This window comes from Aricia agestis, chromosome 20, assembly GCF_905147365.1.
Source record: "Aricia agestis chromosome 20, ilAriAges1.1, whole genome shotgun sequence".
Classification (NCBI taxonomy): Eukaryota; Metazoa; Arthropoda; class Insecta; order Lepidoptera; family Lycaenidae; genus Aricia; species Aricia agestis.
Window position 1 is genome coordinate 12,801,597 of NC_056425.1, and position 17,957 is coordinate 12,819,553.

Consider the following 17,957-nt stretch of genomic DNA (forward strand, 5'->3'; position numbering starts at 1 on the left):
CAAAATATTTATAAAACAATTGTATATAAACATATATATCATTATATAAATAGAAAAAGTCATTTTAAGATTTGTCCTGGATCACCTAGTGATTCCCTATACGCTTCACTTGGAGGCTAGAACCTCCCTAGTTATAAGAAGCACGTGGTTACGGTGCGCAGAGCGGGAGGTTCTGTAGCCCTCTAAACATCATGGAAGGAGGTCACACAATTCGTTGCTCCATTTCCGAGTTACAAAGGAAAATATCTGATTCCCTCAACCTTGGTTCCTTACACAATTGATTCCCTATTCGCTAATTACAATGTCATTTCCAAAGTTAAGTTTGCTTAGACACGATGCAAACGACGATAATGAGTATGGTTTTTAGTTAGGCTATTTATTGTTTAACCTACATGCACAGTTTTTGTACACCTCAGGAAAAACTAACTTTTTATTGATTCCCTCTACATACATTTTGATGATTCCCTGGGTATTTTAAGTAGGGAATCAAAATATTTTACATCTATTTACCTAATTGGTACATATCTGTTTATTTTTACTAAAACAAGTTACATTATCTTCATATACTGATACAAATAAATGACACGAATAAGTAAAATATACTTATAAAAAAAATATTCTTAAAGTCAAATAAATTCATTTTACTTTCATTGTATTTGGTTTTAACGAACAAGTTTAGTTTGAAGACAATTTTATACATGTTTATATTTCAATTGAACATGTTTATTTAGCTGAAAAAGCTTTTTTCTATTAGCTTTGTTGATTCCCTAGGTTAGAAAAATTTAAATCAAAATATCTTCTAAAATTGTGAAGTGAAAAAGGGGCCAAATAGATAATTATTTTTATAATTCACTTAAGAATAATATGCGATTATTGATTTAAAAAAATATGCAGAAATAAACATGTTCCAGGGAATCAACTAAATAATCCAAATCCGGAGAAATGCCCTAAAAATAAAAAATTAAGAAAACGAATTTTTGCCATTTGTTTGCAATACAATATTTTTACAACTAAAAATTATTAATTTTTTATTCTTTATAAACACCTAGCTTATGAAAAATCTGATTTGCCCCCCCCCCCCCCCCCTGGCCCAGAACCTGAGTAATTTCTCCCCCCCCCCCCCCCCCCTGGCACCAGAACCTGGGTAATTTGCCCCCCCTGGCTCAGAACCTGGATACGCCCCTGTATATACCGGTGCTGGATTACTTCGTGTAAATTAATAAATTGTATTGAAACTTGGAAATCTGTTTTAATTACTTAGATGATAGTTTATTTCGTAGGAACCGCACATTTTTTACATAATAAATAAAAGTATTTGTAAACATAAATATTTTTAAACAATTTAATGTGCCGGCAAATTTCTTCCCTGGCAAGTTAAGAAGCTTTATCTGGAAGGAGTTACAGATATTAAGCAGACAAAGCAGAAGAAGCAGATTATACACTTTTGTAGGTAAAATACGTTCTAAATCCTAGACGTCCTTTGCAGGGCCTTAAGTAGGTATCATCATTATCAAACATTACGTAAGCTATTTCGTTCTCTCTCCAACGGTTTATCAGCAACCATCTTTTTTTGTCTATAAAAAACTAATTTCTTACTCCGTTCAATAAAATTATATTTACAATCTTAAACCTACTGAATGTGGCCGTAAGAAGTAACGACGCTCTTTCCGTTAGCTATCTTCTGGAGAATTATCGCAAATAAAGACTGTTATTGCAATAATAAAGCGAAAATTATGCTTCGCTTTATGTGTAATTGTCGAAAATCATCATTCCTTAATTAAAACTGTCACAATTTACTTTTAAGGTATAAATTTAAGACTTGGCTCCTCGGCCAAAATCAATAGATTCGGTAATCTGTAGTTTATTTTCGATTTACTGGACGCTTCCTAATGGGGAGAAGAGATTAAGTACGGAGGTTTGGAAACGTAAACCCTGCCTAAAGTTCATTTCACAGCACCGAGCCACTGTGCGTCGTTTAATTCAAGACAATTATCTAGTTTTAATTTATTTTGATTCTTATAAAAGTAACTTAAGGCTCAAAATTTAAAGCGACCACAATAATATTATTGATATTTACGTGAGCATAGTAAATACTGAATTTGACCTCACGTTTTAGGTACCTAGTTACGTAGGTAATCAAGAAAAACACCTTTTAAAAATTAAGGTTCTTAATATTTTTCTGTAAATTTAGAATAATCCATTTTAAAATGAAACGGTTTATACAGACAAAATTTTGCAGTGTATTTATTGGTACCCATATTATAAATAAATTAGCCTATTAGTTGCCTATTAGTAATAAGAAAACTGGTAAGTAATCATAATTAATCAGAGCGAGCGAAGGAAACCCTAGGATATCCCACAACCTGAGCACTTTTGTGTTACAGTTTACTTACGGAAAAATTATCACGCCTTTTGATTTGTGCTTTTAAAGTTTAACATAGTAATTTTTATTTCCATGTTGATGTGTTATCATCGGTCAGTCAAGGTATGGTTCCTATAAAAATATTTATAAAAACTGCCTTAAACATTATTACCATTCAGAAAAACGATGCGAGCCCTCACAAAGTGAGGTCTTACTCACCTTTTAGCTAGTATAATATAACTAAAATATAGCATGATAAATAAGGCGAATGGAGAGTAGAGGGGGTTTCAAACTTCCCCGGTGGCTCTCGAGTCTCGACTCGAGCCTCAAGTCTCGAAACTCTCAGCAGCGAATTAATCTGGCAAAGATCTGCTCGTCTCATTGCCAACAACATCCGCCAAATATCGTTCAATTTCATAAGTTTTGCAAAATATGCTTCGAGATCATTCTCAAAATGCATATTCAATCAATCTTATTAAAGCCTAAATTACAAATTACATAATGGTAGTAAGTATATTTTATTTAACATAATATGCAATGTGGCATCTAAAAAGAACTAAAGTGATTAACGCGTTGATTCAATCAAAGCAGATGAAATTATCACAGGCAGCGCGGTACTTTACGTTCGCGTCAGTGCGAACTCTCAGGCGTAAGATCCTAAGAACCTCCCATCAACCCCCGTCATTTTTCGCCACAATGGCCAGCAATACATTCCGTGACTTGGCAGAAGTTAGCACTTGGCCGCACCGCGCGATCAATACCTGCGCACAACGCCATCTAGGGACCGCCGCGCAGGCAAATTGCACTTTAATAGTTCATTAGATTGAACAAAAATGGCGGGGACACACAGTTTAAATTTGGTACACGGTATCGATTCGCGAATAACTAATATTTATTGTTATAAAGGGGAGAGAGAATTTTTAAAAAGCAGCTCTGTCCTCAATAGCTAATAGTTCGAGTTGGGTGAATGGAATCCCGATGACTGCGCTCCTTTGGGCTTCCCGTGCCAATGTTAAATTGGCAAAAACGGGAGCTAGTATGTATATTGTAATTAATGAATATTTTAGGCGTTTAACGTTAGATAAATTGTAGGTTTATTCATATTTAATACTCAATAGTCAATACCAATGATTGATGTCTGCTAACATCATTGTATATTCTTCTAAATAATTAATGTTTTCTGTAAATTTATTATAACACAATAGCAAAGCTATGTGAATGTGTTAAGTATTAATTAACGTTCTCGTTTTAGTTTAGGAGAAATGCTACTGATTGAATTAAGTACAGGTTTCAAAAAATAATAAAATTATATTTCAATACATTTTTTGTTTTAATAGCGTGCTGAATAATAATATTATGTTATTTAATTTACCAGCATTAAGTGCTAACCTAAATATAGCTTCTTTGTTTCAACGACAGATGGAGCGACTGGTAGCTAATCTCATAAATCTATTAAAAGTCTGTTGGGGCGAGACTTCGTGTCGTATTCAGTGAAATAAATAATGACCAAACTACACTGGTTCCATCAGTTATACCTTGGTCTGAGGTTATACCTATGTAGGTAGATTAGGTAATGGAAGTATTTTTTATTAACTTATTATGAACTTGGATAATAGATCTAGTATAATGGGCGGACGGTAAAATGTATGGCTGCTCAAGCAGATGCACTTACATTTTGAAACTGCAATTTCTATTTTTTGTAAAATGATAGTAAGTAATTATTAATAATAATAATAGTAGTAATTAGTAATAATAATAGTAATAATAGTAATAGTACTGTATAATTTAGCACGATTTTAACTAGTACACAACTTATTTAAATATAATATATTACTAAATAATAATCAAATAACACGAGAACAAATCTTACAAAAGTAAGTTTTCTAAAATTATAGGGTTTTTCAAGTTAAAAAAAATATAGGCTCTTGTTTTATAAGCATTCAGAAGACTTGAGCAAGCTGTCTGTAATGTAGGATAAGTTTGTAATTTTAGTCTGTGCGTACAGATTTACGGAAGGTCGCAGGTTTCACGACAGGGCCCGACTTTGACCTATGCCAGTTGCCCCAAGGTTCAAAGTTACTTGCTAACCTTTGCATTTACTGATTATTCTGATAATGCACAACTAACAAGTCATAAGTGACAAGTTTAATTTAGTGTCTTACATATAACTACATCTTATATTATTATCTTATCCTTTATGTTGCCTGCGACTTCGTCCGCGCCACTTAGCTCCGTGGTCCGCGCGTCACGAAATAGGATGAAATTTGCTCCTATTAGTCGCAGGATGATTTTAGAGTTTAGACTAAAGCCTTCCTCGATAGAATATGAAGTATCCAACACATAAAAATATTTTTGTATTCGAACCAGTACTTGAATGCGCTAACCGCTAACCTAAGATTAGCGTATTCGTACAAAGAAACAAACAAACTCGACTCTAGCTTTATAATTGTCTAGTTGTTGCTTTATTGTTTAGTCGCAAAAACGCCTCATAGAGCAAGGCCGCGGAAGACCACTTAGCCATTGGCCGTCCACCGAAGGTAGTTAGACCGAAGACTAAAGAAGTTCTATCAAAAATAAACCTCGGCAGAAAGTTTGCCGGCAAATATTGAATGTCTAGACACACATTTAGTCGGCACCGCACTCAAACAGTCTGTGTTTGAAAAGCCTATCCCCTCCCTGAGCCTGAAACAAAAATGGCCGCGATTGATATAGGCTTTATAGGACGTAGGTGAAGGCTGAAGTATCTTGGACCACTCTGGGCTTAGACTGGCTTACTGCTTAACTTTTAAGCTATTACGTAACTTTTACCTTGAAATTCCGTAACAAAAATAAACCTAACACCCCCACTCGATGCGGTGTTCGTCGTTTCAGTTCGGCAGACTTCGCCACGGTGTTTGTGTGCGTGCAACTAGACGAATGCAAATTATAATTGCATGCGTTTACTTTACATTTTGCAATGTTTTAACCGCGGCAGTCCACGAGTGCCACAACAATTTTTTCAAGATATTGTCAGCTCTTTCATACTTACAAAGCACGAGAGAGACAACATGACATCCGTGATAGAGTTTAACCCAGACTGGCGCTTTGACCGGCTTTGGGCCTAAAGGAAGGAGGAAGGAAGGAAAGAAGGAAGAAAGTGAAGGAGTAGACTATGCCTGAGTCCTGAATCCTGATGGTTAAAGTAATTTAACGCTCTTGTTATAAGAATGCAATGTTCCCGGTCCTTTGAGGTCATAACCTCCTTAGTTTTTTGAGTTACAGATAAGCAAATCCTCAGGCTAAAAATTTGTGCCTTTGCTACCTGGTTTAGTATTATTGTTATAATTGGTGCAGGTTTTAGGATGATTTCTTTACAGTTTACACACACCGGCCAGGTCAAGGCCGGATTTATATTTTTTATGAGTATAGGCCCTGCCACAATTTAATTGGAAAAATCCCAATCGATGTTCGCCCTAGCGACATAGTTTTGTTAACGGACGGATCAAGGAAAGACAACCGTGCAGGAGCCGGATTCTACAGGGGCAGGCCACCAAGAGGCAAACATGCCAGTTTGGGGGAGTTCGCGACCGTCTTTCAGGCTGAGGTCTTCGCAATCATCGGTTGCTCACTAGAAAGCCTTGAGATGGCACTAGCTGTTAAGTAAAATATTTTTATCTTCTCTAATAGTCAAGCTGCACTTAAAGCACTGTCTGCTGCAGAAGTTTCGTCTTATATTACTGGAATGCATTGAGACGTTGAACATGCTAGGAAGGAACAACAACATAAGCCTAGTATGGGTCCCGACTCCCGGGCCACAGTAACGTTCCCGGTAACGAAACCGCTGACGAACTGGCTAGGCTTGGGACCGAGAGTCTCATATATGGCCCAGAACCGGTCTGAGGAATACGTCTATACTACAAAGCAAGTACTCGAGGAATGGGGTCGCAAACAAGGCAGAGAGCAATGGGTTGAGAATTAAGACCCCTGGCCTTGAACATTCCAACTTCCACCAAGGCACTAATTCCTGGCTGAAAAAAAACTGTCGGAATTAATGCTCACCATGGGTAGGAATCAATGAAGAATCCTTACCAGAAGCCTAACTAGCCACTGCAAGCTGAAGAAACACCTTAGCAGAACAGGTATATTAATAATAGAATACTCTCCTCGACTGTCCTGCCCTACTACAGAGCATAAACCTTGATTTCTACGAATAATCATCCACAGTGGAAATTCGTGGCATCAACCCCTACCGCATCTTTCAATTTATGAGCAGTATTGAGTTGGGGACGGTACTCTAACGCGAAGGAGTCACAATATCCTTAAGGGTCGCAATGGCATCAGGGCTATAATGACCTGCCTTCAGGAAAAAAAATCCTAGGAGGCGGCCGCCCACCCCTATTAGACGCCAAAGGACGCTGCCGGCGCTGCCGCCAATATGCAATGGTCCATGGGCCATGGCCTATACTGCCTACCTATACATAAATCCAGAGCTGTGCTAGGTCCACATGCACCAATCTTCGCTATCCATTTAACTTTTAACCATAAAGTTAATATACCTAGCGGAATAGAGAAACAAAGGCCTGAGCAAGAGAGATGTCACTATCAGTAACACTGCGTGGTAAAAAGAGACGTGTGATACGTGACAGCAGCACTCTTTTTTGACGTCCAGTTGGCACGTGCCGCACGTTCAAACCAATTTCGGTTTCAGCTCGAGATTGTCGCTCTATTCCGTTAGGTACCTATATTAACTTTATGCTTTTAACCAAGACTGGATCAAGCTTTGTGACCTACTTTGTGACCTTACATTTTGAGTCCCTAGCGCGTTTACTTTGTCACGTGACTCCGGCTAGTTATGTCAATAAATACAATGTCATGTAAAAAGTGACAGTAATAAATCAGCTGAGTGGCGTAGGTATACCCGAGACGGCATACGGCAATAAAGCGCTGCAGCGCTTAGCGCGGAAACGGAAAGTTAGCCAATGATAACAGTATTATTAATGACATCATAATGAATAATTATTATTGTATGATATACGAGCGTTATCATTAACATAATAAATACTTCCTTGAACGCGATAAAATCGGCTGCGTGCTAGGCCTTGTAGATAATCTAAAATTAATTTTACTGTAAGGTTATTTTGCGGTTAAAATTGGATCTGGAATAGTTATTTGCATAGCCGCTTTACGATTACTATAATTTGACATCAATTATTTTTTAGCACGCAGATGACGCAGCAATAGGCAATAGCCCTTAGCTTTAAATAGAACTACATATTAATATAAATAATATTTAAAGCTAACACTCTCCAAATTAAGACTTTTTCGCTTTTTTTCATTATTTTTAATATTACTTCGAAGAAACCACATCTCACACTTTAATAACCTAAATAATAAATATTATGTAATATTTATATTGTAGCATAATGAGTACTTACATAATATACAGCATATAGTGTACTTGAAAGACGAACTTAGAAATAAAACAAAATATAATACATAATTGACAAAATTAATAAAAAAATTTAATTTGTTATTATTTTTAGCAATATTCCGCGAAATAAACTTCCACCTTTAAGTAAATGAGTGAGTGTACGCATAGGCATGCGTACAGCACCTCCCTCCTCCCACACTGCCTATGCGTACACTCGCATGCAAGAACCTGCAAACACCACCACCACACAAGCAATAATGTTGGCATATACGCATAGGCAGTGTGGGAGGAGGGAGGTGCTGTACGCATGCCTATGCGTACACCCACTCATTTACTTAAAGGTGGAAGTTTATTTCGCGGAATATTGCTAAAAAAAATAACAAATTAAATTTTAAACTATGGATTTCCGCAAAGTAACGATTCCATTAACTATTTAAAATTAATAAAGTCGACCGTGGGTAGCTGCGCTCGCCGCGGTAATGTCAAAAAAGTTATAAACAAATAAGGTCAATGTACGCAGAGGCCGACGACTGGCAAGTCAGCGGCTGCAGCGCTGCACGCAACAATCTCAGCTGAGCACGGCAAGTCGTCGGACACCTGACGTCGACCGCCCCCCGCCCGCGATCGCCCCCCGCGCCCCCCATGCCACCGCCCCCGCCCGCCGTCAGCTGTTAATGTGCCCCCACCTTTCCCCTTCGTTTGTGTAATGCGAGGAGGCGAGGGCCGAATGGATTAGAATGTCGGTTTTTGTGCTATTATTTTTTATTATAGCGAACCGGATCGAACCCGCTCTATGTATTGGTGTTCCAAGTAAAAAAGTATTCTAAAATTTTATGTAACACATAAAACGATGATAAAAGCTGAATTTAGATTTTATAGTGTTTAAAATTACTCTGTAGTAGATACTGCATAGTTTAAGTATATAACGTTCGAATTGCTACCATGCATTAAATATTTAACAATATTATAATACACTTATAGATGTTAAGTTATAAGTACATACTTACTTACCTATTATAAATAAGTAAATATTTTGAAATGTGTTGGTTTTTATTATTAGTAGTGTGTATAATTATTATACCTACATAATATATAAAATATTATACGATAAGTATACGAATATCATAAAATATAGTTACCTAATAGGCCGTTATGAATTAGAAGTTAGGTCTTTTGCCCAACTTTTGCCTAAGGTTAAAAGAGTTTTCCTTCCCTATTCCATTTCCTACGTCTTCTGTAAATATACTACCTACTTGCTTCCAATGATAAATATGTATGTAATTGTATATCTAATTACTTAACATTAAATAATATTAATATTTAGAATAAGTTATATTTCATTTAGTTTATTGTAGAATTTAATTTACCACACTGTTTTAATTAACTTTCTTCCAAATTCCGTTACCTTTTATTCCTTACCTTTTTACCCTGTCTGTGGCACAACATACGCATCCTTTGTGTCAAGTTGCCAAAATAGAAGAAAAAAAAAAGAGTTTTCCTTTACAAAAACAAATTAATAACCGCGTTTTAAAATATTTACGGCCGACCGGCTATAATGGAGCTACGAAACAATTTACGGACGTCAGTAAAATTCGAAACGATTTCGGCTCAAAATAAAAATGCCAACTTTAATAATATATTGCACATTATGCCTGCAAATGAATAATTTATCTAAGTATGTCGATTCCGGGCGAGTATCCCCTCGGGGAGGGCTCCCCGGCCGCGGCGGCGCGGCGCGGCGGGGGGCGGTCGCAGGGCGTGGAGGGGGGCGCGGGGGGCGCGGCGGCCCGCCAGTCCGCGCCGAGCGGCTGAGCGAGCGCCATGTCTGCATGCGCGCCGCGCGCCTGCTGCCGGCCGCGCGCCCCGCCGACCCTGCTCGACATCACGGCCAAGATCGTCGCCGCCGCGATCCCGTTCCAGCGCATCGAGGAGCGCTACGAGCGCATTCCCGAGCCGGTGCAGCGCCGCGTCGTGTACTGGTCGTTCCCGCGAGACGAGCGCGACATCTGCATGTACTCGTCGCTGGCCCGCGCGCCGCCCGACGACCACCGCAACATCGCCTTCTGCCGTGGCCTCAAGCTGCTGGAAGCGGGCTGCGTGGAGAACGTCCTACAAGTCGGTGAGTGTCCGATCGCGCTTGCGCCTGTTTACTAATACGCGCCTCGCCCACCCGCGCCGTATAAATAAAAACCTCGACGTGTGCGATCGATAGCCGCTCCTCGCGGGAATTATTCATGCGTCGAGTGAGATTTAGGAGCCGGCGGAGATGTCCTCCCGCGGCCGGCGGGGCGCGGAGCCAAGCCGCTGCAGCAGGAAGCGGCCCCGGCAATTAAACGTGATGCATTATATCGCCGCCCGCCGCCCCGCGCCGGACTGGTTCGCGAATGCACCGATTTTCTTCAGCCCCGAGTGCGCTGACATAATTTATTTCTACTTTCGAAACGACGTTAAATTCGGCTACGATTACCATAACTGGATATTCCGTTATGAGCGTAGGGAATTGCCCAACCGGATTTCCACGTAGGCTCACGAGATCGGCGCTGCAGTCGGGCTCCGGAGAATTAATTGTCGTAATTGAGTTTTTATGCGGCCGGGGTCAAGCGGAGCGGCGTGTGGGAGGACGTTATGCGCCGTATATTGGTGTTATCTGTCATCGCCGCCTGCCATTACTGGTCGTTTGTGGTCGTTTAGGGTCGGCTAGCGGTCAAGTCCACATCTAGACGCTGGCTATATACAGGCTGAGTAAAAACTCGTCGTCGATACTGACTCGGGACGTATTCGATAGCGTTTCCGATACGATGCCCCACTTTGATAAGCTTTTCATTTGAACGCGATAATCTCATTCCCACACACAAACGTTGACAACGATCTACTTCAAGTATTAGGATTTGGATATCGAAGAAAATTTAATGAACTTGGCTACCCCTTCGCCATGCGTCCTGAAATCGGGCGCACGGTAGAGCCCCTGCCAAGACGATATTTGAGAGCAACGCAGGAGGGAAGGCAACTCGAGACTACCAATGAGACTTGGCTGCTTATCTTTTAAATTATTTTTATTATGTTCATGTACAAGACTGTTTAATGTTATTTAAAGCATCGTAATATACGTTTGACGTTTACGTTATCCGTGTACGGCGTTTATAGTATGTTAATCTTTGGCTTTATAACATAACTTACAAATTTTACAACCGAACCTGTCATTTTAATTTAAATATAAAATTGTATTTTTAAGACTCAGGTGTCCTTAAATGACCTAATTAATAAGGCGATAAAATTGTAATTTTGATGATGGTTCCAACTTACAATATTTTGTGTTTTTCGTTTGTAATTCACATTTAAATCACACGTAATTTTAAAATATAAACCAAGTAACAACTTTATAACTTACCTTTTTAATCTACATAAATAAAACATTCGACTTTACCGCTTCGTATTTTTATTCATGTATTAATCAAAGATTTAATTTATAGCGATTATTATCTCGATTCTAAAGAAATAAGTTGCCAGTCACAAAAAGTAGAATGTATAATCAGAACTCCGTGTACCCTAAAGGCTTATTTAAAAACCAAATTGAATTCCATATTTAAAAACATGAATCTGTGCATATTATGATGCTAAGCGCCACGAACAAAGCAGCCTGCTTTATAAACATTAAATTAATGTTAATAATACTAATATTCGCAGTACAAGAACATTATTAGCACATTATTATTCTTCCTGTGCTAAGGTCGAATGATTGTTTAAATATTACTGCAATGATTTGCAGTGCGTATTTACTAGTTTATGCTATGTACATTGTAAGTACTATCAGGAAATTGAGTCATAGACACATGGCTGACCTTAGTTATTTGGTCGATTTATGTCAAGTCATGATTTGTCGGCTGGTCTTATCTCTTAAGTCTTAACATAACCCAACCAAATTACGTAGGCCCCCCATCTGCCTATGAATAAATCTCCCTGATAGTACGAATTAAACAGTCTTTACTGCTCCTCATCGCAGAAATGATTACTAGATTTTCGAGGAAGGACGACATAATTTTTTTTTATGTCAAACCTGATGGGTAACACGTCATGATGAAATCATTATTATTAATTATTATAACAAACATTTAAGGTGTCACTCCGCTTTAGCAAAGGTGAAAAAAAATTGGGATTAACATTGTTCATTCAAAGCTACTCAGAAACCAAACCCTTCTTGGAAGTCAGCTAAGATGCACCCTGACCTTTACAAATGAAGGAAATTGGAGTTTTTTCTAAGACTTTTTAATCGGCATTGTAGTTCCATCTCAATTATTTTCTTAAAATAATTTTGGCCAAAACCAATATTCAGAAAAATAAATAATCTCATCATCTCATGACACCAGACAGATAAAGGCGCACGGTTGTGACACAGCCAAGTCCATATTTTAGATCTACCAGGATTAGACGAGATCTACGAAATAATAAATTATTAAGTTCCCCGTATTTTTATCATCTAAGATAAACCAGTAAATCTTCTGTCACGTGCAAGACGTTCCCAGAAGGTATAACGATGGTCCGTTTTTGTCGGCGTTTCTGGCTTTCTCACGTTCTCAGGGTTTTTAATATGCGTAATATACACTAATAGCTGTTATGAACACGTTAACAGCCAAACCGTTTCTCTGTTTTGGAGAAAATATATATACAGTTAAATATTTCATTTAAAGTAAACTAGTTTTAGTGCGTGTGGAATCTTTAATGTATGAATACTGAGTAGGCTACATGTGGGCTACGTTTTGTACGTTGATGACCAGAGGGCCTAGACAAGCAGCAAGCGATTATCGTAAACGCCAACGCCACAAAATGTATGGGATTTGACATTAGTATTCGCTAGCGAAGCGATGACTTACTCGTATGTCAAAAATCGCATACATTTTGTTAGCGTTTACGATAATCGCTTGCCACTTGTCTACTAGGGCTGTTGTACTATCGAGAATTATATTCATAGACAGGTAGCAGACCTGCGTTATTTCGTCGCGTTATTTCATAGTCAGCCGACAGACGTCGCGTAGCTCTGCTAACTTCCTATGAATCAGTTTCTTCAATGGCACAATGCTTATTTTTTTACTTTTTGTTTTTTTTTTTCTAAATACACGGGTTCGGGGAGATCGTAGAATCGGGTTGGATTAATCTCTGCCCTACCAGAAAGAACTCATGTACACGGAAATGCACAAAAGGAGTCCGATCAGTTCGGCCTGCAATCAGTCTAACCACTCTAACCCGATCGATAGACCTGTACATGAGGACCTCTTTCACCTCGACCTATCTAATGACTAGACTGACCTTATAATGAATAGTCGACCAGAGTCAATTGATTTCGTTTATTGGTCAGTGACTCACGTGGTCAATGCAGGTCATGGGTATGATGTCAAAATATACTCAAGCATAGTTTGGGTTGACAGATTATTATTTTTTCTGTTTACACCCCAACATAATATTATCTTACAAGTTATGCATGCTGCATGCAGCAAGTAACTGGTTTGCTTTTGTTCAAACGTATATATATGGTATCCTGTAGATTTTAATACTCGTATTGGCTTGTTTTTGACAAAAATATTTGTAAAAATGCCTTATTTGACCTGATTGTTCCGGCATGTGCTACTTTCCTTTGGTATCAGGTTACTACGATTAGATTGATTTCTATATCTTCAAGTAGACATGTATCACGTTTTCGAAATAAACTCAACTCATACCTACATAACAAGAAGTCGTTTTATTTTGGTTACACTTACTATTAAAATAGCCTACTACTCATACCTACATAATAACAATTCGTTTTATTTATTTTGGTTTGACTTACATACTTACTTGTATTAGAAGAGCAATGTTGACTGTACTATAGACTTCCCCTTTTACTAGTCCGTCATCACATGTGACATTTCCAATGTTCCAGACAAACCACACAGTTAAGGGGGTTACACATTTCGCAGAATGACCAAGTCTTTGTGAAATCACTCTCAAACAGACTTGGCTATTCAATCACATTCCAAAGAAGCTTGTTGCTTGTTACTAGTAAATAGCAATCTTTACATCCGTGAAAAAACCGCCATCCGTCAATGGCACAATACAGTGCCCTATCCAATACAACAGGCCGCTGTCTGCGAGAACCAAATAAATCCACTCCTTCATACACCGACCGGCCGAACGAGCTCCTAGCAGAATATAAACCTGACAGCAACACACAGATCTAGTTATACTGGTCGCGTGCACAAAGACACCTTTGTAGCACCTCCGCATCAGTTAGGACCTAATTGCCTCATGAAAGACGACTTTATTGCACTGGAATAGAGGCCGTTTTGTGTTGCTAAAGTAATTGAAGGCAAACAAGTTCTAAGTATTTTAATTCATGCTTCGATATCAAAATTTCCATAGGAAATTTCAAATAAACCTATCTAATCAAAATAAATCGTAAACACCGCTATCACGCGATATGTTGAAATTAAACATTGTTAGTGTAACATACAATATGTTGTTAAATCTCTAGTGTATTTATTAGCTGTACGTTTATTTCACAGTAGATATATTAGTATGAAACTGAAAATGTGTTCGAAAGTTAGGTTTTTAATGCTGCTATGTAATAATTATTAATTAGTTACTAAACTACAAAATATATAAAAGCACGACTAAAATTGACTTGACAATAATTAACGTCCAAATAATGTGAGTCCTCCATCTGCCTATAAATCAAATACTCTGATAGTACAATTAACATTCGAGGAGCTGGGGAACAAAACCGGACAAGTCTACCAGAGTGCAAAGTATATTTTTTTCGATTTGTCTCCTCTTGACCCATCTGCGTCAATTCCTGTTAATTATTTCAATCAAAACCGGTTAAAAAGGCTTTAAAAAGTCAATTTTCAAACAAAACCGGATTAGTTCAGTAGTAGTAGTAGCTTAGGTGAATCTAGTTTTTTAGCCACTGTGTAATTTTTTTTCTCGCGGACTAAATATCCGGTTTTGTTCGCCAGCTCCATTTCCTAATTTAGGTGTATCATGTATGGAAAAGTATGTTAGCAGGATAGTAGGTACATTAATTAATATGTCAATATTCAATACATATTTCAATTAAACGTAAATTATTTGCCACGCTCTGGTTGCGTTCGGAAGGTTCTTAGGAAATGTCATGTGAAACCGCTATAAACGGCAACCTTCGCGGTGGAAACACTTCATTATCATAGCAAAGTGGTTGCGGAGCCATTAATATGAATATTGACGGACAGGCGTTGAGTTATTGTCCTGGAAAAAAATGACATCATCAGCAAAAGCAGCGCTTCACTATAGAGAAAAGAGAGCTTCTAAAGCACTTAAGACACTTTAAGTGGTATAAGTATCAAATAAGTAGAGCCTTTGTAACTGCTGTATGGACTATGGACACTACCTGTATCGTAAAGTACTAATTATATATTCTGTGCATGTATGTTATGCATCAGCAGACACTTTACTTTACAAGGCTGAAGAGAAGGACATTTTGAAGTCTGAAACGAAGAAGTATCAAATAGCATAGCGGCAGCTGCAGCAGGGTATTATTAGATTACCATTTTGAGGAGTGAGGACTTTTATGAACACTACTTTTTAGTTTCTTTTTCTTTTGAATAGCTTAAATAAATTATACCTAACAGTTACATTGAAAGCGAAATTCACAGTGACCATGTAATACTCTATTTTACAGATTATTTAAGAATCTCCAGGTGGATTTTTGAAACCGAATACTCTTTGAATATACAGGAAAGCAAAGCAAATTCCGTTTTTATTTGCATCAACAATACGTGACAGCAACAATGCCAGAGGTGTGCAAGCAAATAATAAAGTATTTAGGCTAAACAACTTAAATAATCTTTATCTGACAGAGCAAGGATCAAAAGAACGTGGTTTTTAATTTGTCTACAGGACATGTACAAGAAAGTTTTAAAAGCCATCAAAATATAAATGTTGGCCGGTCTAATAACAATAAACACGTGGTTAGAACTTAGAACAAAGAGAGTGCTACGACTACATGATGGCAATAATTTTAATATTTTTTAATAAGAAGCCCACAAAATATTTTTAATACCAAACCCAATCCGGCGAATGCTCGGAAACTCAGTCTGTTAATGCTGGTGTCCCTCAGGGCTGTGTGCTATCGCCTACTCTATTCATACTGCATATCAATGACATGTTACAAACCAACGGCATTCATTGCAATGCGGATGATAGTACAGGTGATGCTGTATATACCGGCTCCCCTAATATTTCTCGGCAAAATATCACTGAGAGTCGAAACGAACTTGTGTCTAAGGTGGAGAATTCATTGGAGAAGGTCTCTGAATGGGGTAGACGTTACGTCTACCCCATTCAGAGACCTTCTCCAATTAATTAGTAAAAATTAGTCCAATTCAACCCCACCAAGACACAAATCTGCGCGTTCACCACTAAAAAGTCACCAATGGTCGTTTATCCTCGTTTCGGGGGCACATCTTTAACCATCTCCCCTAGCATTGAGATACTTGGCGTCAACCGCTGGCGTCAACATATCGAGCGAAGTCCAGTTCCGATATCATCTTGAGGGTAAGGCCAAATTAGCCTCGAAGAAGCTTGGTGTTCTTAACAGAGCGAGACAGTACTTCAGTCCGGACCAACGCCTACAACTCTACAAGGCGCAGGTTCGGTCTCATATGGAATATTGTTCTCATCTCTGGGCAGGGGCGCCAAAATACCAACTGCTCCCTCTGGATCGTAATCAACGAAGGGCTGCTCGAATTGTTGACTGCCATAGTCTTTCAAACAGCTTGGACCCCCTGGAATTACGCCGAGATGTAGCTTCACTCTGCATCCTCTATCGGTTGTATCACGGGGAGTGCTCTGAGGAATTGTTCGGAATCATACCACCTGCAACTTTTTTTTTTTATTAAATAAGGGGGCAAACGAGCAAACGGGTCACCTGATGGTAAGCAACTACCGTCGCCCATTTTCGCTATCGTCCCACGCGAAAAACATACCATCCTCATCACCTTGATGAGTGGCAGTCTTCCACAGTGCGTTTTTCGCGTAACTTTCTGACGCGCACTGTAAAACTCTGGAATAAACTGTCACCAGCAGTATTTCCGGACCGATACGACCTGCAAACCTTCAAGAAAAGAGCGTATTCCCTCTTAAAAGGGCGGCAACGCACCTGCAGCTCTTCTGATGTTGCGAGTGTCCATGGGCGACGGTAGTTGCTTACCATCAGGTGACCCGTTTGCTCGTTTGCCCCCTTATTTAATAAAAAAAAATTAACAATCCTTAAAATCAGCAAACAGCCCGTGTAAACATTTAAAACCCTTTGTGTGATTAAATCTAATTGTTTTTGCTGTTTGCACCTGGCTGCGATAATGATTATAAATCAATCTTAATTCACACCTCGAACATCCGGCATATCTGGCATAATCGTATGCCGAAACGGCTGAAATCCGGCATAAAACCGTGTGAAAGCAGTTAAGATGCCGGATGTCGAATCCACTTACAGAATATCGAATTTGTTTATCAAATTACCCGAGGTGTGAGAGTAGGCTTGAATCAATGCTTATTATTTCGTCTTTGTTAAATAACATAGTATGTAACAAAGACGCTTTTTGTCTGTCCGTCTGTAAGAAGGATATTTCATATATATATATTAAGATTTTTATTTTTTATATAATATGTACTTAGGCTACTTTTAATGCAAAAGGAGGTTGTATAGGGGATGATGATCCACGCGGTCGAAGCCGAACGGGTCTACTAACTGTATGATAATAGATCCAATAAGGTAATATTATTAAAGTCATCAGACTCATCACTAAAATCATACAGGGGAGACACGACCTTCAGCAAGAAGGATAGGTAATAAATATTATAATCATTTTCCAGTCCTATTATTATAATTTATAAACAAAACAATAAGAACAGAAACCACGAACGCGGTTTCGGCTTTTAACCTCGATGGATTTAAAAAGTAGGTAGGTTGTTTAATATTATTTTCCTTAGACATTTAAGGACAATAATAATAAAACAACCTACTTATTACACTGATAACTTTAGGAAAACATTACTTGAACAATTTCTGCCTGTTTGTCTGTCTGTCTGTTATCTCTTCACGCCCAAATTGGCATAGGGAGATACTTTGAGTCTCGGGAAAGGACATCTCGGAAAAATGTACAGTTTCTACGCGAATTT

The 17,957-nt window shown here is 38.4% G+C and overlaps 1 protein-coding gene across 3 annotated transcripts in view; it reads left to right on the forward strand.

Annotated features, from left to right (window-relative positions):
• The first annotated feature begins 9,579 nt into the window (after window positions 1-9,579).
• Window positions 9,580-17,957, forward strand: part of LOC121737345 (zinc finger SWIM domain-containing protein 4-like) — an 84,548-nt gene continuing 76,170 nt past the window's right edge. For all 3 annotated transcript variants that reach the window (XM_042129008.1, XM_042129009.1, XM_042129010.1), the window contains exon 1: window positions 9,580-9,891. In XM_042129008.1, the coding sequence (XP_041984942.1) occupies window positions 9,594-9,891 (298 nt within the window). In that variant the 5' untranslated portion in view covers window positions 9,580-9,593. The remainder of the gene's footprint in view (window positions 9,892-17,957) is intronic.